General features: G+C 40.2%; 2 protein-coding genes across 8 annotated transcripts in view; one reads left to right on the forward strand and one right to left on the reverse strand.

Moving 5' to 3' along the window:
* The first annotated feature begins 1,507 nt into the window (after nucleotides 1-1,507).
* ANXA7 (annexin A7) lies at nucleotides 1,508-16,653 on the forward strand. 2 transcript variants are annotated; one of them, XM_054831331.1, is made up of 13 exons: nucleotides 1,508-1,586; nucleotides 4,943-5,000; nucleotides 7,769-7,985; nucleotides 8,288-8,395; nucleotides 9,490-9,533; nucleotides 9,910-10,012; nucleotides 10,298-10,392; nucleotides 11,097-11,210; nucleotides 12,453-12,623; nucleotides 14,113-14,283; nucleotides 14,392-14,467; nucleotides 15,673-15,785; nucleotides 16,304-16,653. In XM_054831331.1, exons 2-13 carry the CDS (start codon nucleotides 4,944-4,946, stop codon nucleotides 16,424-16,426), a joined length of 1,392 nt encoding a protein of 463 aa, XP_054687306.1. In that variant the 5' UTR covers nucleotides 1,508-1,586; nucleotide 4,943; the 3' UTR covers nucleotides 16,427-16,653. The 2 variants fall into 2 exon arrangements, with proteins under 2 accessions (XP_054687306.1, XP_054687307.1); XM_054831332.1 differs by having other exon boundaries at nucleotides 9,493-9,533.
* Nucleotides 13,320-25,412, reverse strand: part of PPP3CB (protein phosphatase 3 catalytic subunit beta) — a 52,228-nt gene continuing 40,135 nt past the window's right edge. For 3 of the 6 annotated variants that reach the window (XM_054831327.1, XM_054831325.1, XM_054831330.1), the window contains exons 13-14: nucleotides 23,555-23,584; nucleotides 20,179-21,870 (exon numbers count right to left, since the gene is read on the reverse strand). In XM_054831327.1, the coding sequence (XP_054687302.1) occupies nucleotides 21,692-21,870; nucleotides 23,555-23,584 (209 nt within the window). In that variant the 3' untranslated portion in view covers nucleotides 20,179-21,691. Of the gene's footprint in view, nucleotides 13,762-18,873; nucleotides 18,946-19,547; nucleotides 19,608-20,178; nucleotides 21,871-23,554; nucleotides 23,585-25,412 lie in introns of those variants that run through there. The other 3 variants (XM_054831328.1, XM_054831329.1, XR_008577837.1) reach the window with 2 other exon arrangements.

A 25,412-nucleotide genomic window follows, 5' to 3' on the forward strand; every position in this document is an offset into this window, starting at 1 on the left:
TGACTGCAATGGTTCCATTCCATGAATTTAAAAAAGTCATTCCAGATATTCTCGTTAACATATAAACATGCAACACATTTAACATCGATTCTTCAGACAAATGCTGTTTTATTGTTTTCTCTTTTTCTTTTCCCATTTGTTTGTGAAAACAGATTGTTCCTTTCCTGAATAGCCCAAATCCAAACAGTCCACTAAATGGAAGAGATAAAGAATTGTGTATTTTATAAGTGTACTTGGTTCCCATGGAAACAGGAATTTAAATATATACTTGTCCTGAAAGAAATGTGCTTAACAGAGGTGAAATAGAGTAGACATACACTGGGAGTGTCAGCTGAAGAATGCTGTGAGGATTAAATTCTTAAAGCTGCTCCTGATGTGCTCTGGGCAAACAAGGGAGAATAAGCCACATTTTACTGAAGATAGGTCATTTATTAGATTCTATGTGGCTTTAGGTGCTTTTCATTTGAAGCGGGCAAGCATGGTAAATTATTACCCACCTATTTTCTGCTGCCTGCACTTAATGCTGTTTTACAGACAACTAGAGCAGTGGCTGTTGTTTCATTTAGAGCTCAAGTGTTGCACCAGGTTACAGGAAAAAATTGTTTGCATGTTAATGGTCTCTGAACTACTAACATGTTTATCATAAAAAAGTATGAAGTTACTCTGAATAATCTCAAGTAACCAGTGCATAATATCATGGGTGGATCCTTCATAAATTGTATCTTGCTGATCAAAATCTCTTATGAATAATTTACCACCAGGTAAAGGAAGGACTATGTGTATGTCTGTTCTAAGTATAATATGAATAAATATTACAATAGAAACAAAACACTAAGTGCACTTCCCACAACTGCATACAAGTGACTATGATTTCTTTCACGAGAAAGGTATGTAGTAGTCAGGACAACCTTACCTTTATGCCCTCTTGAGTAACTACATAAAAAGGAGCGACTCCTCCAGCTCCACTTACAGCTTTTATATACTTTGCCTGTTACACACTGTTCTGCTGGCCTAGATGACTTGGCTGACTACTTGCCAGCTACTGAATGATGATCTTGATCTAAAGACTCATGTATTACTTGATAACAGACTTGATTCGGAGCTACATGCATTAGGCCTGAACACCATTGCAGTGTGGACTTCTCCCTTCCTCTCCTAGTCGGGTGGCTAAGGACTCCCCTGGGATGGCGTCACCTGGTGCTTCCCCCGTGTTGAATGCTTCCCCTGACAGAGCTCCACTAGCAAGTCGCTCTGTGTTTCTGTGGTACTTGTGTCTTTGAACTTACCTCTCAGCCGTTTTGAAGGAGAACTGGGCATACAGCAGCTTTCCTTCAGCAAGATGGGGCAACCCTGCACAGATAGGAAAGGGGTCCTGGGTTAGCAGGGCGATCACCACCGGGAGCCGCTGCCGGCCCGGTTCTGCCCGGACTCGGGCGCGGCGCCCCTGCCCGTGGGGAGCGGGGCCCGTGGGCCGGGCCGGGGCGGGCTTGGTGCCGGGGGCGGGGCGGGTGCCGCCCGGCCCCACAGCCTCCATTTTGCGGTGTAGCTGCGGGACAGAGGTCGGAGGCTCCGCAGGTTTCCCTCAGGTGAGGCAGCCGGGGGGTGGGAGGGGCCGGCCGTGACTCGCGCGCCCCTCACTTCAGGCCCTGGCCCAGCCCCGCCGGCTCTCCCTCACACACTGCCTTCGCGGGGGGAGCTCGGCCCCGGCCCCAGCCCCGCTGCGCCCTGCGGCACGGACGTGTTGGGGCCCGGGGCGACCCGGGCGGTAGGCAGGGGCAGGGTTCCTGGAGCCGCGACCGCCTGTCAGCTCGGGACTCGGCAGGTGTCTGGCCAAGAGATGCGCCGGCCCGTCCCAGAGCGCCGCACCCCCCTGGCCGGGGGGGTCTGCCCTCCCGCTGCGGAGCGGTGACGAGGTCTCGGTCACCTCAGAGAAAATAAGTAGAGTAATACCTGCCTCCGCCCGCAGCCGTGCCTCGCCGGAGGGCTCGCCACGCCCGCCCGGTACTGGCGGCTGACAGGCGGGGTGAGACCGGGGCGATACGTGACCGCCCTTCCCTTTCCGAAACAGGGTGGGCGGCGGCTCGCCCGGCGGGCAGGGCCAGCTCCGGGCGGGACAGGGGTGGCCCCACCGGGGTTCTTTAAAGGCTCCGGGGGCGGGTGTGGTGCTGGCGGGGGCGTTCTCAGCTGAGACGCAGGTGTGTGCGGGGTTGGGGGTGGCAACAGGAGAAGGGCAAGGGCGACTTGTTTGTTTTTACCTGCTGAACACGCCGAGTTTAGTGCGTCCCCTGATGTTACACCGTCAGAGCTACATCCACCTCCCAAAAAAAAGAGCTCTCCCTCGATTTCAGCCCGCAGAGGAGAACCTGCGGACGCTGGCGAGCGTTGCGGCCCGCAGCCGCCCTTGGCCGGTGCCGCCGCTGACTCACCCCCGGGCGGGCTGCGACAGCGCCCGGCCCGCGGCTTAGCCCGCCGCCGGCTGGGCCCCGCCTTGCGCCCCGGCCCGGTAAAGGGGGTGGAGATTAAAATCTGATTGGGAAAAGCTATTGTTATTTTGGTTGTAAAAGTAGTAACATCAGAGCCTCTGTTCTGCTTGAGGATGCTTGTGCTTGAGATAAGTCAGGCCATGTACTGCAGCAGCAGCAGTCCAGTGTTTACCAAGTACTTAATATTGTGTAAGTGACTTAATTTATCTCCTGGAAAACGTCTAAAATGCTGAAAGAGGTTTCAGTAAATATTGCTGTCTATTCATAACAAGTTTTGAAGAAACCCTTGTAACTGGTGTCAGAGGCAAGTCTGAATTCCCAATTAAGCATCATGTCCATCTAGTTATGAAAGGCCTGAAGTAATTGGAGCAGCAGTCTTTACCTGACCCTTTTATTACTCTATTTTTTTTTTCAAATAATAAAAAAAATGTCTAGATCAAGCAATGCAACAAAAACATTTTTGTTTTTGTAATTCCAAAGAGTGACAAATAGGAATCAAGGTCTTGTTAAGAGGGGGATGATTAAATAAAATACCATGATTCCCAGTACCTGGCCCAAAAGAACTTGCATCACAAATTGAATCCTAGAAAAGGAACCAATGCAACAAAAGTAAGGAAAGCGTTAAACAATTTACTGGTGCACTGTAAGTCACAGGTTTACACAGGTGGTTAACTTGCTAATCAAAAATACAACACAGCCTTTATAGCTTGTTTGCTTGAAAATGAGATGTTGGAAACTCATGCCTTAAGCTTTTTGCCAGAATTTATTTGCTAGTAAATCAGAGACATGGCTGAAAAGTTAAATTCATTCTAAATTAAGTATCTTACCAATAAGTCTAAAATTTGGTATATTTTAATATGGTTAAAAGATTGTAGGGTTCCATTTATTGTATAAACTTTTTACAGCTGTTGAAACAGCTGAGTTGCTGTCATCATGAAAAACATAGTAAGTTGCGCAGTGGAAATGATACAGTGCACCTCAACAAGTTTTACTGTTTTCCTGTCTTCCTAATGGTATAACTTTAGTTGAATTACATGAACCTGAAAAGCTGAAGAAGTGTGTGTTTGTTTGGTTTTTAATATTCAGTTTTGCTAACACGATATTTTCCTGTAAGCGGAAGGAGTGAAACTGAAATCAGAAGGAAGTGTTGCGGGTCATCTTGTTCCTGAAAGGAGTTACGATTAGTGTTAAAGTCAGAAATGCCAAAAGAAATGCGTTGTTGAAAGCCAAATTTGAAGTCCATTCAAGAGCTGTCAGTAATAAATACTGTACTGGTTTAGGGTGTTTCTTCTTAGGGAAATAAATAGCCATTATCAGTGTTTATAACTAAAGCATAGATTTACAAATACACCTCATGTTGTTCTTCCCCCTTTATTTATTTGGAAGTGATGATCCAAGTTTATCAATGTGAGACTGCATAGCTGTGCCTCTCTGCAAGTTGGTTTTGGTTCTTATGTGAGCTAACCTATGCAAAGTTTTAATGTTTTCCACATTAAGTCTCAGATGTTTAATTCTGTGACCACCTATTGCCTTAATGGTCCAACGCAGTAAGAATTCTGCTTTCAAATCCGTTTGGTTTGGCCAGTGAATACCTAGAAATGTGAATAATCATTCACTGCATTGCATTCATTTCTGTATTTCCCATGTCCTTTGAATTATGCAGCTAAGATGCATACTGTCTTAGAAAGATGCCGTAATTCCTAGGCCATGATCAGGGAATCTTGCTGGTTAGCATTAACATGATATTTTTTCCTGTCATTAAATGTTTTGTAACCTGGCTAATGGCCTTGAAATTCCCTGCTGAACTGCGTGGCATCGGGGGGATGATCTCTCTCCTGTTCTGTTCCTACTCTCCAAGCCCCTCTATTAAAAATGGGACTAAAATAAACAGTTACTGGCAGGAAACAGAAATAATCTACACAAATGAAGTAATGCTGGGGGATTACATGTTTCTATCAAATTATCATTTTACATGGGATAGATAGGGAACTGCTCTTCTCACATCTTCTCCCAGGAACTACCCTTGTGAGCGGAGGAGTGCAGGGTGATGGAGGACAGATGCTTGGTGCAGTGCAGGTCTGGGGCCCTGCTCTAAGCCTGACCCTTCTGTTTCTGTTCTGGCAAAGGGCTCAGCTCCCTCCTGCTGGTACCTAGAAGTGCATCCTGTATTTCAGAGTTCTTTTTAGAGGTTCAAGCCTCTTACCATGCTTCAATGTCTATCTGACCCTAAATAAAAGAGTGGTAGTTAATTACAAAATGGAAGATTCTTCCCTTCTGAATCCTGCTTGCTAAGGTCAAAATGAAAGGTTTTGTGGGTTTAATAGCTGACAAGTACTCCTGAGCAATTCTAAGCCTACTAAACATATTGTTCAAGTGATTTAACAGGTAATTAGCAAGCAAATAACTACTACAAACTCATATATAGTGTCTTGACAGTGAAAATATCCTTTTTTTCCCAGAATGTCATACCCGGGTTATCCCCCTTCAGGTGGCTACCCTGCTTTCCCTGGTTATCCTGTAAGTATGGCTCTTGAATGCGTTGCATTCCTAATATATTTATATTCTGTGAATACCCCTTCTCACTATGTGCTCTGTGTGTGTGTGTGTGTGTAAATAGTCGTTGTCAGTTCATATACAGTATTCTCTAGAGATTATGGTCTTTGTTTTTGCCTATATATCCCTGAGGATGACTTTACAGTTGTCTCATAAGAATTCCAAGAAGGAAGTTTAAGATTATTTTTTTAATGTTGCCTATTGTTCCAGAAAGGTTTTGATTGTTTGGTCTTGTTTTAATTTGTCTTATGAGTTCAGTTGTTGGGGTTTTTTTTATATAGCTAATGATAAAAGCAAATAATTTTTTTAAAGTGTCAGTAGTTCTTACATAAATATGAGGGTCTTTACGTACAGCGTCAGAGGTAATCTCTGAACCAGTCTCTACCACCGTCTCTACCAAATATTCCATGTACCCATATCCCAGGATTTACAGAGATGCTGAACATACTTCAGTGGCCACTACCCTCAGGAAGAGCTTGGAATGCTTTACTCAAGTAGCCCAGCTGTCATACGACACCAAGTAAATATTTTTCTGAGGATAAAGGACACTGTATCTTGACTTTGACCCCCTATTCTTCAGCTGCAGGACTTTGTTCCACCTTCGGCTCATGACTGAATGGACTAAAAATTCCAGTGAAGCTTAATGGAAGGCTGGAATGTATCGGATGTGGCTGATACCACAGTCTTTTTGATATGCCTGTATCATTTTTCAAAGCTAGATGCAACTGTGTGCTTTTATTAGTATGGCAATGATCATACTGTAATTGTGGGAATTTTATATGGTCTGTGTTTTATGTAGTACAGAACTAGACTTAAGCATGGAGCTCAACCTGGATCACATTAAGATACTGAAAAGCTATAAATACATGCAATGAACTCTGATTATTTTGCTCTACAATTTACCCTTACTCCCTCTGAGACAGTAAAGACAAACATGTTAGAAACCACACTTTCTTAACTCCAGGATTTCTTGTCCCTCCTCAAGGTTCTGCTGAACTGTCATGATTATAGCTGTAATTTATTTTTAAATACATCTGAAAATATTTTTTTTCTTAGCTAGCATCTACAATATAGCCAACTTCAATGGATTAATTTAAAAGACCCTTTAGATTCAATATCAATGATTCTAGGTTTCATAGTCTCATTGATGATGTTCAAAGTGATAACCAGTGCAAAAAAAACCAATGTGAAATTATTTTCTTCTGCAATAGTGATAGTCATCTGAGCAAGGCTTTTGAGGATCCTAATTTTGGATTTGTGAATCTGAATTCCATTAAAATCTTTTTGTTGAGTCTGGCAGAGAAAGGTTAGACTCTACCACTGGGAAAGAGAATATTATATAGCCTGGGCACAGTAATTTGGGGGTTTATTTCTGTTTTCTGGGCTCAAGAATGAGTGGGTACTGTATGTAATGAGTGACCCATATTTCTAAAGTCAGTAAAGATGATTCCCAGCAAGTGGGTAATGAGTCCATACATTATGCTTTGTTATGAAGCTGATTTTAAATACCTGATTTTTTAAGATCAAGTATGTGACTTAACTTGTAGGGTTTTCCCCTAGAGATCCTGGTCATTCAAGTGCTGATAGCAACCTTTGTGGTATGACTGGTAAGTCATCCACACAGCAAAACAAAGGCATAGAAATGTTTGACTTGACCTATAACAGGTGTTCAATCTGACTCAGTAGTCCAGATTTAGTCACTCAATGTCCATGTTTTATAACCTGGATTCCAAAGGAAATTAAGAAAAAAAAAAAACAAACCACCTCACCTGTTGTATGTTTTCACCATGGAACATTTGAAAATACTGGTTGTGCAAGAGAGGCAGAAGTTTCAAAGATGCTAAGCTCTTAAAAGTCCTATAAAAACAGGAGGTGAACTCCTAATGATTCACAGAGAGCAAGTCTAGCTGAGCTCACCTCTTACTTATGCGGGATAGAAGTAGCAGCTTTCCAGTGAAGGACCAGGGGTCCTGGTGGTTGACAAGTTGAATGTGGCTCAGCAGTGAGTATCCCTGGGGAGGAACGCTAATAACATACCAGGCTTTAGCAAAAGCAAAGCCAGCAGGTTAGGAGAAATGATTATTCCTCTGTGCTTAGTGCTCACAAGGTCACATCTGGAATACCGTGTCCAGTTGTGGCCTGCCCACACACAGACACATGGCCAAACAGGAGCGTGTCCAGGGAAGGCTGCTCGCCTGGAGAAGAGAAGGCTAAGCGGAGACCTGTTCAGTCTTCTGCAACGTAAGAAGGAGTGATAGAGACATTGGAGCCAGACTCTTTGCAGAGGTACACAGTGAAAAGGCAGCTGGCAACAACCATAGGTTGTAATTGTAATTTGATTTGAGGAAAACATTTTTCACCATTAGAGTAGTCAAACACTGTAACAGGGGCCCAGAGAGGCTGTGGACTCACTGTTGTGTGGAGATACTAAAACTTGACAAGGCCTTGTATGACCTCATCTAACTCTGAAGCTGGCCCTGCTTTGAAGGTGGATGAGATCAGAGACCTTCCACCTGCAGCACTCTCTGATTCTGTGTCAACATGGGAGACACATCAGAAAACCCAACCAGGGGCCCCCCTCCAGACTTCAGGAATTCTGCTGCTGCTGCTTCAAGTGCTGAATCTAATTATACAATTCATGTTATTATACATGTTGATATTTTAGTTGCTTGAGAGTTTTTACTCTAATGCCCTGTTAGCAGGTGTACAGGCGTTCCATTTTTGTGTTTCAGCCGACAGGACAAGAGTCTGTCTATCCACCAGCTGGTCAGTACTCCTATCCCGCCGTTCCTGGAGGATATCCTCCGGCAGGAGGAGGGACATATTCTGCAGCACCACCAAGTGCTGGGTATCCAGGGGCAGCAGGATACCCTGCCCCAGGGGGCTACCCTGCCCCTGGGAGCTACCCTGGAGCTCCCCAGGCTGGAGGAATGCCACCTTATCCCGGAGGTAAGATCCTTTGTTAGAGTACCCCTCAGGAGTGATTTCTGGTGGAACCACTCCTTGTGCTTGGTAGAAGCAGTAAAGAAAAGCAGCTTTGTTCAGCCATGAATTTAAGCAGCAGCATGTAGGCGGGCAGGCAGATTGCTATCTAGCAGTAAACACCTGCATGCTGATGGCAGGGCCTTGATGGTTTTGGGCCACTGCACAGACACAGAGAAATTAATCTCTTGCATAGCTCTGCTCAACAACCTGGCTCATGTTGTGTCAGAAGTCAAGAACAAAACATTAAGCCTTTCTTTTTCTCCTAGCTCCTGCAGGCCCTGGGTTTGGTGTACCTCCCACTGGCCCTGGCTTTGGTGGCTATCCACAGCCTCCTGCCCAAAGCTATGCTGGAGGTGGACCAGCACAAATTCCAGGTATGTCATATACCAGAAACTTTAAGCATCCAAGGTTAAAATGAGATCCCAGGACAGGTATTAACAAATTAGGCCCTTACCTTTGTTGCTTTTAGCTGTTGAGATTCATATGCTGTACACCTCCTACCACCTTTCTTGACAAGGCCACTGTAGGGCTGATGAGAACCATCTCTACAGGTGCTATATCCAAAAGGGATGGCTGTCACTGATTAATGGTCATGATATAGTTTTAGGTGCTTATCCTTCAAAATGCAAGTATCTGATAAGAACCGTGAAATCCAGAGTCCGTGTTCAATGAGCACCTAGCTGTTCCGTTAATCTCCAAGTGGATGCATTTTTCAGATCTGTGCATTCATGGTGAATCCCTGGCATAGTGGGGGAAGTGGAAAGGAGAACGCACACAATTGTTTAAAAACAGTGCAGTGTTTTTAATGCTTTGAGTGATCAGTTAGATTATTTTTGTCCTGGAATGCGTCAGTTGTGTTTGTAAGAAATTCATAGCAGCAACCCCTTTTTTTTAATGATTGCTTTGTTAACTCTAATAATAACTAAGCTGCTGTTAAAACACTAACAATTGTACATATGTATTATGAATAAAAATAAAATTCCAGTAAAAAAGTAGCTTTTGTATTCACAGTGCTTTTGATCACAAAATGAGATTCCTTCAATTCTTTTTGCAGCAATGAATTCTTAATATTTATCATTTATATGCTAGACACTTAAAAGTGTATAATATGACTTTAAAAGAGAACACAGGACATGCATTCTTCATTTGCATGGGCTATCTCGGCTTTTGTCAAAGATAGCAATATTTAATAAGGAGAGATCCTTCCAGTTCCCACAGCACCAGTAAATTTAGTATTTTTAGAGTTGCCTTGCTAGTGTAGGTACCAGAACGTGTCTGTGATTGCTTCTTCCCATCATTCCCAAGGGCAAGAAGGTCAGTTACTTATCATGATAGGGAGCATTACATAGAAAACAGGTTTCCTGTAGTGGTAGGTCTGTAAATGCTTTATTTTCAGATTAGATAGCTTTTACATAATAAGAGGAGACCTAATGAATTCCTTTTATCTTGTTCTTTAATTTATTTTCAGTAGGATATCCTAGTGGACAAGCAGTATCACCAATGCCTGGTCTGGTATGTGCTGTATCCTCTTCTATAATCACTCTTACATGGCTTCTGTAGTTTTAGTGTTTTTACAACTGTTTTCCCACAATTTGCAGCATGTTCTGCATCAAGAGTTCCCAGCTACATTCAGAGTACAACCTGAACAAAATCATAACCCTGTATCTGTGTACACTCGCTCATCAAGTAGATCTTCATCCATACAACTGGGTAAAAGCCGCGTTTTGGCATTAGTGGGCCAAAGCTGTTCAACACAACTAAATGTCACCCTGATTCCATGTTGGAGAAAAAAATGTGGAACTCCTGAAGCACTGATTCTAAAGTTGTGATTTTAATTTGAATTTATATTGTGCAGGATAGCTAATTACATGTCACTGTTTACTTCCAGCCTGCAGCAATGGCTCAGTGTACCCAGGGCACAATTCAAGCTGCTCCAAACTTCGATGCTGGAAGGGATGCAGAAATTCTGCGCAAAGCTATGAAGGGGTTTGGTAAGTAAGCAAGAGAAGCTTAAATTTCTATTGAGCTAACTTCTTAATGCCATTTTGTCCTTTTCTTCTATTTTTATTTGACCATACTTTTCTTCTCACGAAGCTTTTCAAAAGTCACACGTTCAAAATGACTTGGGCAATTTAGTAGATGAAGTTACATAGAGAATTTGGTAGACTTAAATGGTAGTCACTTATGTAACTATGCCCAAATGCAAGATTATAAAATGCGTAGTCTTGGAGGGATTATTATGAGTTCTTACATGAAATTGCCCTTCTGTTTCCAAGGAACTGATGAGCAGGCTATAATCAATGTTGTTGCTAACCGCTCCAATGATCAAAGGCAAAAAATCAAGGCAGCTTTCAAGACAATGTATGGCAAGGTACGTTCACTAGTTCTTTGCATCAGTAAACCCAAACCTTGAGCTGCTGCTTTAACTGCTCAGTTGCATTTCAGTCCTGGGGAGTGGTTTGGGCATTTTTCAAATGCACTTCTTTTGGTTTTATTCCTTGTGTAGTGGGGGACATCTGGTATTTAACACTGTGTTGTCCCAATACTTGGCAGAAGCAGGGGTGGGGTAAGGTTGGGGGCTGGCTCTGTCCCTGACCAAACAAGAATCTTCTCTGCTTTTGTAATGCTTGATAGATAGAAAATAATCAAGCTTATACTGTCCCTTGTGTCTGAAACTACTGAGGTTTTTATGCACACAAACCAGCACTGAAATTTGGTTTTTTCATAAGGAACAAACTGAGAAACTGGTTGAGGATTGGTTAGACAATAAAAGGCCAAAATAATTTCATTTCTTCCCTCTCTCATTTTTGCAACTTAAAGTGAAATTTTATAGTGGTGGCATTTTTCAGGACCTGACTAGGTCCTAATTAGTGAGGAGATAATGGAGAGGAGCTGAGTCATCAAAGTTTTGGACAGAGGGAAGTTCTTTATAAGAAATAAAACAAAGCTTTGCAAGAAAAGTAGCACAAAGGTAGAAATCAGTCACAAAAGTAAGTTCTAGTTTGATCTTTTTTCAGTATATAATCTACATGGCTAACACTCTCCAAAGCCCTTTTTGTGTTTGTAATTGAACAGGATTTAATTAAAGATCTGAAATCTGAGTTAAGTGGAAACGTGGAAGAATTGATTCTAGCACTCTTCATGCCTCGCACCTACTATGATGCCTGGAGTTTACGTCATGCAATGAAGGTATGGTTTTCCTGTGAACAAAACAGTTTAAAACTATCTTAAAACGCTCATCTAAGAAAAGAGAATACCTGATCCCCGCATTGTTGAAAAAGCCTGTAGTGGCAAACAAATTTCAGGACCGTGGGGCTGTTCCAGCCAATTTCTGCAGGACTAGCCAATTCAGAGTAGCTGTCCATCCAGCAGAGGATGAAATGCTGCAGAACAGAACTTCCTTCCCTGCCACTTGGTCATAATTTTTGCTAGAACCTAGAAAGGGCCAGGGTGCCATTAAAACCATAACCAGTTTAAATTGAAGGTACATACCTCTCCTTACTAGGAACAAAACATTGCTACTGAAAGATATTTTTGGATTATCCCAGTTTGGTTTTTTTCCAAAAGGACAACAACGAATCCTTAAGGTCAGGCAATGCATGTATCTGTTCAAATATTAAGACTGCATTAAAGGTTAGGTGAGCTAGCTGGTTTAAACTTTTAACTCAGGTAAACTGGTACATCCAGTTTACCAGAATTTCTTGCTTGTTTGAGCTGCAGCAGCTAGCAGGTGGCTGATACTGGAAAAGAGTAACTTAACCCATGTATGAATGTGGAGCTTAAATGAAGATCTGGCTTTAGTGGAGGCAACAGCTATTCTTGACCATTTAAAAAAAATTCATAATTTAACATTACCTAGAAACCTCACATAGATCCACTCCTATCTAATCCTTGCCTGAATACAGATGACCATGCCTGTAAGAGCTCACTGCACACAGAACTCACAGTTAATTTTTATTCTGGGGACAGGGAAGCATCTATGAAAAGTTCCTGCCGGCACTCCATGTTAAGGAAGCAGCCACATTTGAAATACAGAACACACCTGTATGCTGGCCAAAACAGAATTTACATGTGTATCTTTGGCTTTAATGATTATCAAAAGGCTCTATGCTCCTCCGATATGTTTCCAGATTAAGGTTACCAAAGAATTTCCTTCCTAAACCATTTTCCAGTTAACTTTCACTGATGTCACTGCTGTGGATGTATAGTTTTGGCGTATTTTTTTGAACTGGTGCAGAATTGAACGCTTGAGGAATCGTCATTCCATTTTAAGCATACAGAAGACTTGGTGCTTTCACACTGCAAGGATACTGTTCTTACAACGTAGATTGTATTAAGTTTTGAAATAACAGATGACTGCTTAATTTCACAGTTGAAGAAAACTGACTAGGTAGTGCTTTGTAGTTACACCCTCTTTTCCTCTGCCTACAGGGAGCAGGCACCCAGGAGAGAGTGCTGATTGAGATCCTTTGCACAAGGACAAACCAGGAAATACGAGAAATAGTGAACTGCTATAAATCCGAATTTGGAAGGGACATCGAACAAGACATCAGAGCAGACACTTCAGGACACTTTGAACGATTACTTGTATCTATGTGCCAAGTGAGCTTTAATTTTTTTTTTTTGTAAGATAATGGTGTACAGTCTGACTTCAATGCATGTAGTCATAATGGCTCCATAAATTGTCTGTGTATGCTTAGCAAAAGCCAGGTTTTTAAGAAATTAGCCCTGGGCCATTAATTTATTCCCTAATGACAAGATATGACACTTCAGTCCCTCCTCAAGGAAGACATACTTCCTATCTACAAATCTATGATGAATTGTGTGACCTAATCTAGCACCCTGTATTCATCTCAGAGAATTTATGTGTAAATACTTTATTGTGCAGATGTGATCAAGTGGTACGACAAAGCAGTGCTCCACGCTGCTGTTAAAAAGCATCTTGCTCTATTTTTTGCAAATGTTAACAAAGTAATTTGGGTGAATCTGACAGGATAACCTTTATGGTATGTAGAATATCTGTGAGAATCCCTACAAACAAGCTAAGAGGCACCGCAGGCCAAAACTTAACTCCCAACTTACACCATGCTCCCTTCACACCACCAGAATTGGGGAGGTGCTACCGCTGAACTCAGGTGAACACTGGAGCTTGCTTATCCTGTATCATTTACTAGGGCTTTTTTTGTGTTGAAGAATAGTAACTTGCAGTTATCCATGTTTAGGAAGAAATATGAACTAATGCAACTTCCCACATTTCTCACATCAATTTCTGTGACACTTCTCTATCTCGTTTGCTTCTACCTTTGTGGGAGTTCAGCTATGCACTAAGTATTCAGATTAAAAAGTCAAAATCCACAAGAAAGCAAACTTTGAGAAGCTCATGCTGCTAATTTTTATTTTGATAAATCCAGTATTTTACAATAATTGACCACATCATTTAAATATTATATTAACCACCTAGATACAACAGTATTTGAGAGCATGTATTCAGCCTACTCAGCCAGTATATTTAGCAGTATCCATCCATGCACTAAGCAGCAAAAAAACCAAAAGAACAACCAAAGCACATAAAATGTCATATAAGTCCTACTGACATATTACAACTATAGTGCTTTCTGGAGACATTCTTACTCAAAATTAGCAAATTTAAATAAAACAGAAGACCTGAGATGTTTCAGGTGTGCATATTCAGTAAGATAATTCATTAGTTCATTTGGGAAGTTTCTTTGCAACTTGAAGCCTAGAAACAAACAAATCAAGAGAAAGCTTACATTATTAAGTAAAATAGAGAATAAAGTACAGAACTCAATTACAACTATGAGCTTGTATGTAGGGGTTACATTATCTGAGTCAGTGTATCTACAGTTTAAAGCACACCCTACAGATAGGGTTCTGGGCCACTTCTGTATCTGATGCCTGTAAGAAATACTAAACCAAAGAGCAGTTTTAAAGCAATGTAATGTATTTCCAACTGGTATTATTCTTTCTGCTTCAAGCTTTGAAGATACATGCTTGGGGTCTACACTGCAAGCAGTTAAGGAATAGCCTTCTCTGTGTAATTTCATTTTACATCTGTTGCCTTTGCTTTTAGGGTAATCGGGATGAGAATCAAACTGTGGATTATCAAAAAGCTCAAGAAGATGCTCAGCGTCTGTACCAAGCAGGTGAAGGAAGACTTGGGACTGATGAATCTTGCTTTAATATGGTTCTGGCAAGCAGAAGTTTTCCCCAGCTAAAAGCAACAGTTGAGGCATACTCCAGGGTAGGAGTTCTTCAATGATTTCAAACGAGCTTGGTCAGTGTATTTTAAATTAAGGTTGCAGTTGTTACTTCTTTTCACTATCCACATATTAATCTCATTTATTTGTAGATTGCTAATCGTGATTTATTAAGCAGCATTGATCGAGAATTTTCTGGAAACGTGGAACGTGGTTTGAAGACTATTTGTAAGTGATACATTCTTCCCTCCCCCTATCCCTTAGCAATTAAACCTTCAAAATGTAATTGAAGAAGAATCCAATTCGACACTGGCCATATGGCAAATGAACACATACCCTGAGACTCTGCTAGCACAAAAGCAACTTCAATTATTCAAATTATTCACTTTACACTTCATTGGAGAAAATAAGCATCCACCATGACAAAGTCAGTTTGAAACAAGAGAAGGCCTCATAGGAACTACTTGTCACTGCTCTGGGAAGGCAGGCAGCTGCGCAGACACATGGGTCACTGGTTAGTGCTTGTAATTGTATTTTTCAGAGCTCCACAAAATGATGTGAGTACCAGGGTAACAGAGTCGTGACTCTGGTTGTGTGGCAACTCAGCAGAGACAGCTGAGCCACCCTCACACATCATCTCAGAAACAACATGAACCTACTTTATCCCCCCTCTTCCCCCTCTTCCCCACCACCACCACCTACCCCCCAAAAGCTCAGCATTTGCTACGGAAAACTTCAGCAAAGTAGAAGACCTGTTTTGAATTAATTTTTTCCTGCTGACTTGGTACAGTAAAGCAGTTCAAATTTAGCACAACTTGCTGATAGTGAGAATCAGAATGATTTACTAGTAAATCTGCAGACACCAGTCCTACCAATGCTTACCAAAATGACAGTGTTTCTGTAGCTGTAATGGAGAAGCAAAATTTTCCCAGATTATATTCTGCTCAGGAGTTTAATGGGAAAAATTCAGCTCTAAGAATCGTGTAAAAGAATAAAGGCTTGGCTCTTGAGAGCGAAAGATCTAACTGAAACAAGACCCGTTCTGTAACTACTAGAGTGAGAACTTTTTGCAGTTGTACTTTTCTGAGGGAGATTCTAGCAACGGAACATGAGTAAAATCCCTGTATCCTAGTACCAGCCATCCAAGGGGAAGAACTGTTTGTAAATTACGTGTTTGAGAATTAAGGTTTCAGCCAAGTTTGAAAAGCACTTCCTGAGAAGTCACCGTAGGTTTTCATGTGAAGGAATAACTCATTTGGTCAGCTTGAGAATAAGCTTAGCTCTATAAAACAGTTCCTGTAATCCACAGTAACTAGATCTTCATCAATACCTACCTACAGCTGTCTACAGCAAAAATCTTGAATTGATCCTGCTAAGTATTGCCATACAGCATCCACTACCAGAACTAATCCTAACAATCTCCTTTATCACAGTGCAATGTGCTTTAAATCGCCCAGCCTTTTTTGCCGAAAGACTTTATTATTCAATGAAAGGAGCTGGCACAGATGATTCTACCCTCATCAGAATTATAGTCACTCGCAGTGAGGTAAGAAACTTTCTCCTCTGTAAGTGTCACCTGTAGGGGACAGCTATGCACCCCGGACCAGCTTTTCACTTGGTCATTCTTTCATCGCTGTAGAGATCATGTCTTGCAGTGAAGCTTTTATGGGGTTTACATTTAGATGAATGTGTTAATTTGTCTTAAAGCCAGCTTTTATATAGCAATTTAATTATCTGTCTCTGGCTAGATGGTGCTTGTCTTCCTTCTTTACTGTGGTTGCCTGTCCATGTTGCAGATAAGCGCCTCAAGTTCGCAGGTTCGGCTGAGTTAGGAGACTAAAGCCCTAACAAAGCAAGGAACAACTACTCCCTGCTTTGGGAGCTGCTCCTCTGACTTCAGCAGGACCAGCTGGCTTGTAGGGCATACAGAGTTAATCAGTTGCACATTTCACCCTTGGCACTGTTCTCTTGTCCATGAGGGAGGAGATGTGGGGTGACTGTCTAGGAGTTCAAATCATACACTGTGTTTAAGTTTTGTGCCTTTTTTTTTTCTTCTTTGCATAGATTGACCTTGTGCAAATTAAACAGATGTTCACGCAAATGTATCAGAAGACTTTGGCTACAATGATAGCAAGCGATACAAGTGGTGATTACCGGAGTTTGCTGCTGGCAATTGTTGGTCAATAGAAGAGGATTATCTGTTTTTTTGTTTTCTTTTTTAAAACAAACCGAAGAACATGTAACATGCTTTATGCAGACAATGACTGTCCTTGTGTGTAAAAGAATAATTTTAAACTTTGTATAATCAAATACACCTTCTTGATGATTCAATAAGCTTGTTGCACTTAAAATTGCCTTAATTTACAGCACATAATATACTTTATTGTATAATAAAAGATGTATCTTGTCTATTAGCCCCGAGCCTTAGTCCTTTTGACCCAGACAAAACCCCCTCCCCCCTGCCAGACTCTTGCAACATTAAACTGTTTGTCTCAGCTGAATCTCCAGCACTCAACCATGTCTTGAAATACCTGAACTTAACTGCTGAGCTAACTCTGGATGACAAAAAAAGCCTAAGGCTGTGATGTATTTTACACCACCCCCCTTTAATATCTTTCCATCATAATGTTAAGTTGCATTACACTGACAGTTTAAGGACCTTGGCAGAATCTGACTGCACTCCTCTATTTAATTTTTAAAATTAGTTACCATTAGCGGTTAGTTACCATTACACTTAAGGCAGCAAGGGAAAGGAGAAATTCACCTGGGATCTAATTTCGAAGTATCTCCCTGGAAAGGAGTGGGTTGTACAGCAAATGACCGAGCAATGAAAAAAGCTGGTATCCAAATGCTAACACTACAGAACACATGCAAATCCAAACTGAAAAGCAATTGTGACCTAGACAATATAAATGTGGATGTTTGCAAAGGATTTAAAAAGAACAGCTTTGAATAGCGCATTTGTTTTTTTAGAAAGCCACTGTGAATCTCCCCAGCCATAAACCTAAGAGAAGCTTCAGGCCCAGCAGCTAGCAATGTGTTTCCTAACATTTCTAAGCAAGGCTCGAACAAGTAATGATTGTATTGTAGCTCACCCTCACACAAACAGCAAAGCTCTATTTCTATTATCCCTCAAACAGAAATAGCTAGGGCTGGTAGAGTTGATTCTAATATGGCAAACCTTTCGCTCTTGCAGAGCATGTACATCAAGGGTTTTGCAAATTGCAAAAGTTTACTGTACCAAAAAAGCTGAAGTATTTCACTTACATCCGTGTTCTGCAACCTAAATCTGACTTTATAACCTTTTTCTGATATTAAACTTAGATATACAGTTCAGTTTAAAATTCCTGGGTCAGATTAAAATTAATTATTTAAAATACAAACAACAGATGGAAGTTGATTTGGGGAGGCTAAAAGACATTCCACTCTGCATTACTTTGGTCATCCTTGGTGCAAATATCCACTGATACATACATATATAGCTGTCAGTAGCTTTCCAAGCTTGACCAAGATTCTCATAAGCTTTGGTTCTTGTTTCTTTGCTCTTGAGCAAACTTCCTTACAAGTGACGCTTAGCATTTAAATAATTAAAGCATATTATTGCATTTGTATCTTTTTATGTGACTAAAAAAACCCCCACCATTTCGCTTGTCATTCAAAGCAGCACAATGATTATGTCTGGCTCATACAGAACTACTGCTACAAGAAAATGAAGAGATGAATTGGGTTCTATGTCCTCACGACAGTCCTCTGTTCGGTGGCAAAATGTTACTTTCATTACATGCTAGTAACAGAGAACTGTTAAACGGGTAACAAGAATTGAATGATTGAGAATGAAACTGTAGCAAAAAATAGGCAAGGGAAGAATGAACAGAGATGTCTGTCCTGCCTCTGACAAAGCCTTACTTTTCTATGTAACATAATGACATTTCAAGATTAAACGCTAGGAAAAAGAAAGCCGTTTAGGAGACTGTTCCTCTCAAAAAGTGTTCTGACTCCACGCAGAACGGACCCACCACTTTCTAAGAGAAAACCAGCCCCAATCCCGACCATTTGTCCTTTTGCCAAAGAGGCCAATCTTCACAATTCAGTAGTCATGACTATAGCATTTTTTCCACTTCACAACTGGAATTTAATAAGCCTTGAAAGGAGAGCTGCCATGTAACACTATAAATAATGGTGGGTGCTGAAGTCGTGTGTTTGCCATTAAACTAAACATGTAGGTAGGCTGGGAACTAGGCTGCTCTGCCCCGTTTGTCTCACCAGGTGGCAGCAAGTTTCTCGAGTGCCCAAGTCCGGCTTTAACCTCAGCCCCCAACCTCTGCGCCGCTGCTGCTGTTTCACGGACGCGCATTGAAGGGCACCGCAGTGGAGGGTTTAATCCGGGGGCTGAGGGAAGCAGTCCCTAATTCCTTGGGAGCCAGGCGTGTCCGCTGAGCCCAGGGCAGCCTTCACTGCCCCAGCTCAAACCAGGGACTGCCCAGACCTCTCTCCGCTTTTGCTACCTGTGTCCTTTAGCCGGCAGAGCTATTTCCGAGCCTTCAGACGCAAGAACAGCTGATTAAAGACACAGACTTTTTTTCTCCCCTCCTTAAAACACCGAAAGCAGAAAACAAGCAGTGAAAACTACTTACGGTCTTCTGGGAGGGAGGATGTAATTTCTTCTCCCCAACAATGCAAGAATTAGAGACAGCTCCAGAGTCCACCTTTCAGAAACACAGTAGTAAAAAATGAGTACCTGCTTTCAAAGAAGGAAAACCCACAGACGTAATCCTGTTACCTGACTACTTGCTTAAAGGCTGACGGGGAGACACACAGCATGAGAAATCAGGTCAACAACAACTGCCCAAGAAATTTTCCTTTATTGCACATCTGCTTTCAAATCTGGCAAAAACTACCACAGACAATAGATACTGCAAGGGAACCCTCAGCGAAGCGAAATGGATATGGAAAGGGAACTCGCGAGGAAGCTGCATCGCTGCAGCTGGGCACTTACTGCCATACAAGTATCAGAACCAGCTCTCTCAGTTACAGCCAGGTCTTTCCAAAGACTGAACCTGTATTTTCTCCACATACACAACTCCAGCTGGTCAAAGTATTAATCACAACTAAGATCCAAGTATCAAATCACAAAAAATACTATCTTGTGAGGTCAAGAAATTTTCCACTGGCGCTTACAATAAGGAAAGGGACCATCAGAATGTTCATCATATGTTCGTTCTGCTCTAATATGACATCATACATAGACTACACAGCTTGCTAGTATAGGGGTGCTTGATTTAAAACAAAACAAAAAACCCCACCTTACCATTTTTTAACTTGATCTTCTGTACTCAAACTTTGAGAAGAGTTTCCAATTAGAATGCATCTGCAATAAAGTAAAATCAAACATTAAAACTCTATTAGCAATAGCATGGTTGTTATTTTTAGCGTGCTTATTATTTTTATCTAAATACTCATCCTGTTCAGCTGCTTGTCCTTACTGTAAAAAGAATATACCAGAAAGAGTAAATCAGGTATCTGTGTTGACTGTCAAAACAGTTGGTCCTTGCTCTCTGCCCAAAAAGCAGCCCCAATACACACCAGGTCTCGAACGCTTAGCTCAGACCCGCACACCAAACGTAGCTGTACTTAGCCTTTCCACAACCAACTAACCCTGCTCTTACAAGCTTCTACAAACTAACAACAGATGTCCAGTTAAGTGGACAGAAAATACCTAGGTATTTTATTTATGAAAGAGAACTCAAAAGCAAAAAAAGAAGCAGCAATAACAGTTAAATTAAACAACATTTACATTAAAGTAGTTCTGTGCAAGTTAAATCTGACCTTTTAGGCTGCTTTCTTCAATAGCTTAAATTTTGAAGAGTATTTCCAAACAAATTGCAAGGTCAGATTAGACCTACGTATGCCAAATAAAACCAATACACAATGATAGGAGCCGCAGCCCATGCACAAAATTTATTGTGTGCTACTATTTATAAAATACTCGAATAGTTCAGAACATGCATAAAATTTCCAACTTAGGGGTATGTACAGATTGTACTTTATGGCAAACAAAAAAAAAAAAAAGGGAGATGAACTCTAGTGACAGAAGTCTCAAGTTGTGTTCCAGGGGATGAGAAGGACACGTAGCAAATGTCAAAATAGATAACAAAGTACAGTGGCAATCAGTACAGTCCATTATTTGTGAACAAATTAGCACAGGGCTTCAATTTTTATTTTAACCAAGCAGTCCTGTAGATACCAAAATACATGCAGTCTCAAGTTTACACTTTCACTAATGCCTCAGCAGTTGAACAGAGCAATTGCTTACGCGCTGCTTTGCCTAAACAAAAAGTATTTCCAATACAGTTTCAGTTTCCTTTACAGATTTAAAAAATAATAAAAAGCTTGCAGCTATTCAGCCCAGTGATTATTAGCTATTTATGCAACCGTAATACTCACAATAAACTAAAAGTACCCATAACATCTAGGTAACCTATAGATGTACATCATAGGTCTATATATTAAATATTTGCAAAATGAAAACATGCATACACAAAATACAATGCCAAGCTTTACAGACTTGATATGAATCAAAATTTACTTAAACAATGTACAAAGTTCCATTAAAAGTACCTTAAAATTAACACTTCCGTATTTTTCTTACTTTTAAAATTAGTATATATAATAATTTTTTTTTAAAATTCAAGGTGGGGAAGAGTCTTGAAAAAGCTGGGCAAAAAAGTTTCTAAATTAAATATTTTTTTTTAAATCTGTGTTCAAGTAATAAACATTCCTACATAGAAATCTTCTGATAAGCTGTAACTAAAAAATACAGTGAATACAATATAGAATTAGCAACATCTAAGGAGTAAACCTGAGGTCAGCATTTTACAGAATGACCGAGATTTTTTTTTTGGCATTTTTTTCCGTCTATTCAAAATACAGTTTTTGCAGCCTCAGATATTTTAAGACCATTCTAATCTATCATTTTAAAGACATTTCATGAAACCAATGTCCATTAATAAATAGTTAGCTTTTAGGGTTGTATTTGAAAGTCTGATTTAAAAAACAAACAAACAAACAAACTACCTCTACTGAAAGAAAAATTCCATTTGTAAACTTAAAAGTGTTGACAACGATAAGCATAAGATGCTAGTCTAGACGTGCTTTAGTGATAACAGCCCGATTCTTTCTCCAGATCTCTTCCGGAGCTTCGGCAGCCGGGCATGGGCGTTGTGGAACTAGGTGAGGCACGCGCCCAGGAGGTCAGTGTGGACAGAGAGGGGCTGTTGTCTCAAAAGCATGATGGCCTGTCTTCAGCGGGATCAAGTCAGATGGTTCTCCACCTCGCATTAAGTAGTCACTTCAAGCGATCCCCCTGGCTATTTCCTCTGTTGTCACATCAAAAAGCAGTAATCTAGGAATTCTCAGGCAAGACATGAGTGAGTAAACCAGAAGCTGACGTGGTCACTGTGCATTGTTGTTGCCAGTTCCATTGTTTCCATTGGCATTGGTTGTGTTTATAGTATTAATACCATCTTGCTGAAGAGCATCTTTTCTTGGTGGCATTCTCTCATTGATCCTATCCAAACCTTTTGCTTCTTCAAAACTGCAGATTTTATGTTGCGGAGAGAATCCTCGTATTGCTTAACAAAATGCAAATTTGATATGTCAGTAACGGAAAAAGAAGTTGAAAGCATATACTTTTTCTAACACACGATGTTTAAAAACAGGTAAGAAATCAGCCAAACAAACTTATGGCTCTGCATCTGTATTAGTAACAGCTTCTCTAACCTGCTTTCCTGAATGTTCAACGGCAATCACGGTTTCAGTTTATAACAAAAAGAACAAAGTATGGCAAATATTCTGCAAGTAGGAATCAAGGGGTTTAAGCCCACTTGATTGCTTCTGCGTGCCCCTGCCGTGGCCAGTATCTACACCAACTGCTTTGGCTGCCCAGCGCGCCGGGCTTATCTTAACATCCCCCTTCTCTTGGGAGGAATGTCGGTAAGATCGAAGCAGCACAGCAAGTGCAGTGGAGGCAAAGCAGCAAAGGGTTACAAAAGTAACGGTAGATTTACATCCTGCGTACGCACTGATGGCCCGATCCTGCAGTTTTCATGCGCGCAAAACTGCGGGATGTGGTTCACATTCTGTGCTAATCATGTGGAGGATGGAAATGGAAACGACCACAATCACGGAGTTAGCACTGTGGTTAAACAATGGTACCATTTAAATACAAATGTATTTAAAGTAAGTATAGAAAATAGGTGTTATTTTGCTACTGATTATTTTAATGAATGAGGTCTGTAGCTGAATTTAGACCTGAGAATGGTTGACCACATAATAAGACTGAAGTCTTTGGGATGAAATAATTCTTTGGAGATTTAAGTACAGCTTTCCACTCACAACAACGGGACCTCTTGCACGTGTGTGTGAGAACAGAATATGGCACTTGTTTATATTTTTGGAGATCTGACTTCCTTAATTAAAAAACAAAGAATACAGTCATTAAATGGTGCTTTGCGACCAAATCTGAAAACCCCCAAAGGCAGCTTTCTCAACTGCTATGCTGTTTGTCATTCACTTCATTGAATACTGAGCAAGAGGAAATTAAAGTTTCTGAAAAGACAACAATCTGACATTGAATACTCTGACCACCAAATAATTTGATGACATTTTGCTCAATCTCACTAGCAAAGGACGTATATACAACTTATTTAGCACAGAAGCACCGATAATCTGTGGAATTTGATACGCCTCGTACTGGCAGGATGGCGTATATACTGGAAATAAATTTGGTCAACAAATTATGTTCAAAATCTATAGAAAAAACATTACATTTATACGTCTTGCACTACCAGATGTGTTACGGAAAGTTTAAAAAAAATACGTTCAAAGCCATTAAAATAGATTCTATGAGAAAAGGCATGCATAAACAACCCTTCTTCCACATATACCCCCCCGCAATCAAACAAAACCTTGCAGTTGAATGTAGAAAAAAAAAAAAAAAAACCACACTAAACACTACCATTTTAAAGACTTCAAGACAACACCACGTATCACAACATGCTATTATACAAAAACCTACTGCATATTTTGTAAAAACAAACAGAAAGACCAAAAAAACCCCAAGAATTTCCCTAAATTATTAAAGATCATCATCATCCTAAAGCCAGAAATGAATGTTACATGTAAAAGGGATGAATCAATGCAGTTGATTCATCTCTGCTTGTGCAAGTTGAAAGTAAAACACACCCACACAGAGTACTTTTGAATTCCCTCCCAGACACCACAGATCTCTGCCAATGGCAAAGACTCTGATCATACCTTTTTCAGCCTCAATTGCCTCTACAGTGGCTGTACAGAAGTGAGCAGATGCATGCAAAATGAATGAGAAAGATGAAGAGTGTAATATCGCACAGCAGAAAAGGCAATGATCAATTTAATATCGTACGCTACGCCAGATTAGATTACCATTATTTAAAATGACAGTTAAGGTTTTGAGGGGTAGTTTTTAAGTGAAACTTCTAAATTTTAACTAATACCATTTATCAACTGCAAGTATATCAAAGCAACACTAATTAACTAATGTTATTAACTGCACATTTCTAGAAGGTTTTTTGGGTTTGGCTTGGTGGGTTTTTTTAAGACAGCAACAGAAAATTTCATTTGATGTTAAAGTTGTGGTACAGTTTTAAAAAAAATACTAAAAATCTATTTGAGAGTACTATTTCTGAAGATTAAAATGTATTATGAGCTTCTTTGAATTACCAGGAAGGCCGCTAGAAAAATAACACTATCAGTGTTCTAATAATAAGAAATTATTTTTCTCTTTATGCTTAGCTCCCTGAAGTTTAACTAGTAGTTCAATTTCACGCTGCATTTTAAGCTAAAACAGGTATCTCTGAGAACTGAACTGTGAAATTTAAACCATAAAAGACAAACCTAGCAAGTCATATTTACAAAGTCTTGTAAATTGTTTAGTTGAATCAACAACAAACTCTACAGCAGGAAGAAGTCTGGATTAACGTAGTTTTGGTGGGTGAATTAATGCGAATATGAAGAAAAATCTAGCTTGCTAGCTGTTTTCCAAACTAAATAACCATGACATCTGCTGTAATTTCTTAGGTGTGAGATCTTTCCCAATTGTTTTAGCTCTAGAAGTCAAAGCTTTAATGTAAGGTTATTAGGATATCAGAATCAAAATAACCTTTGATTAGGGCAGACTTGCTTAGAAGTAAGACGTAAACTGCAGCTAAGTTTCAATAATGGTAACAGCTTTTTACCTCCCCTACTATCTGCCATGCCACTAATACCGTAACTTCAGAAATATCAACAAAAAACAGAATACACAGTAGTAAACCTACTACTGTAGTAGTAGTGCTTGATACATATTGTTAACAACAAAAATCATACAAGATTATTCATGTGAATGGTGGGGAAGCTAGCTACATAAGAAAATATGGCATTAGATCAGAATAGAATTCTTTTAAGCCAATTAAGTTTATTACTTCTCATTTCCTATCCAACAGAAACCAGACACAACATTCCAGTTGCCTACACTATGCCTACACAATGTTGTTATTTATCAATTGCCTACATTATTCCTTAACCTCACTGTTGCATTAAATTATAATTTCCACTGAGATATCCTAAAAAAAAAAAAAAAAAGATACTTTCATTAATTGCTACTAAAATAATGTGGAATACGTAAGGATAATGCAGCATTTTAACCTTTACAGACTGCACATTTCCATGGTACCAAAAAAACCCCATTTCCTGCACTTAAATCTACAGAGACAAGGGCAATTCCAGAATTAAATAAAAAAAAGACACTTGAATGGATGGTTATTTATGTTTACATTAAGGGAAAGAAATGTTCTCAAATTTTAAAAATAAATCAGTTTAAGAATTATTTTAGAAAGTCACCAAATACACACTTTCATACTACCATCAATTTGCTATACAAATACAGAACTATGTAAAAAAAGCCACCTCATTTCACCATTTCCTGTTACCTGTGAAGTCTTTGTTTTCAATCTTTTCCTGAAAAGATCATGAATACTGATTTATCTCTGTAAATTATGTAGCTTGGTCATAAATACAAATTTCAAAATTTACTCCTAGTTCGATCTACTTGTAGTACTATTATTCCAAAAGATCTTGGAATATACATCACAGTTAA

The sequence above is a fragment of the Grus americana genome, chromosome 7 (assembly GCF_028858705.1).
Source record: "Grus americana isolate bGruAme1 chromosome 7, bGruAme1.mat, whole genome shotgun sequence".
Lineage (NCBI taxonomy): Eukaryota > Metazoa > Chordata > Aves > Gruiformes > Gruidae > Grus > Grus americana.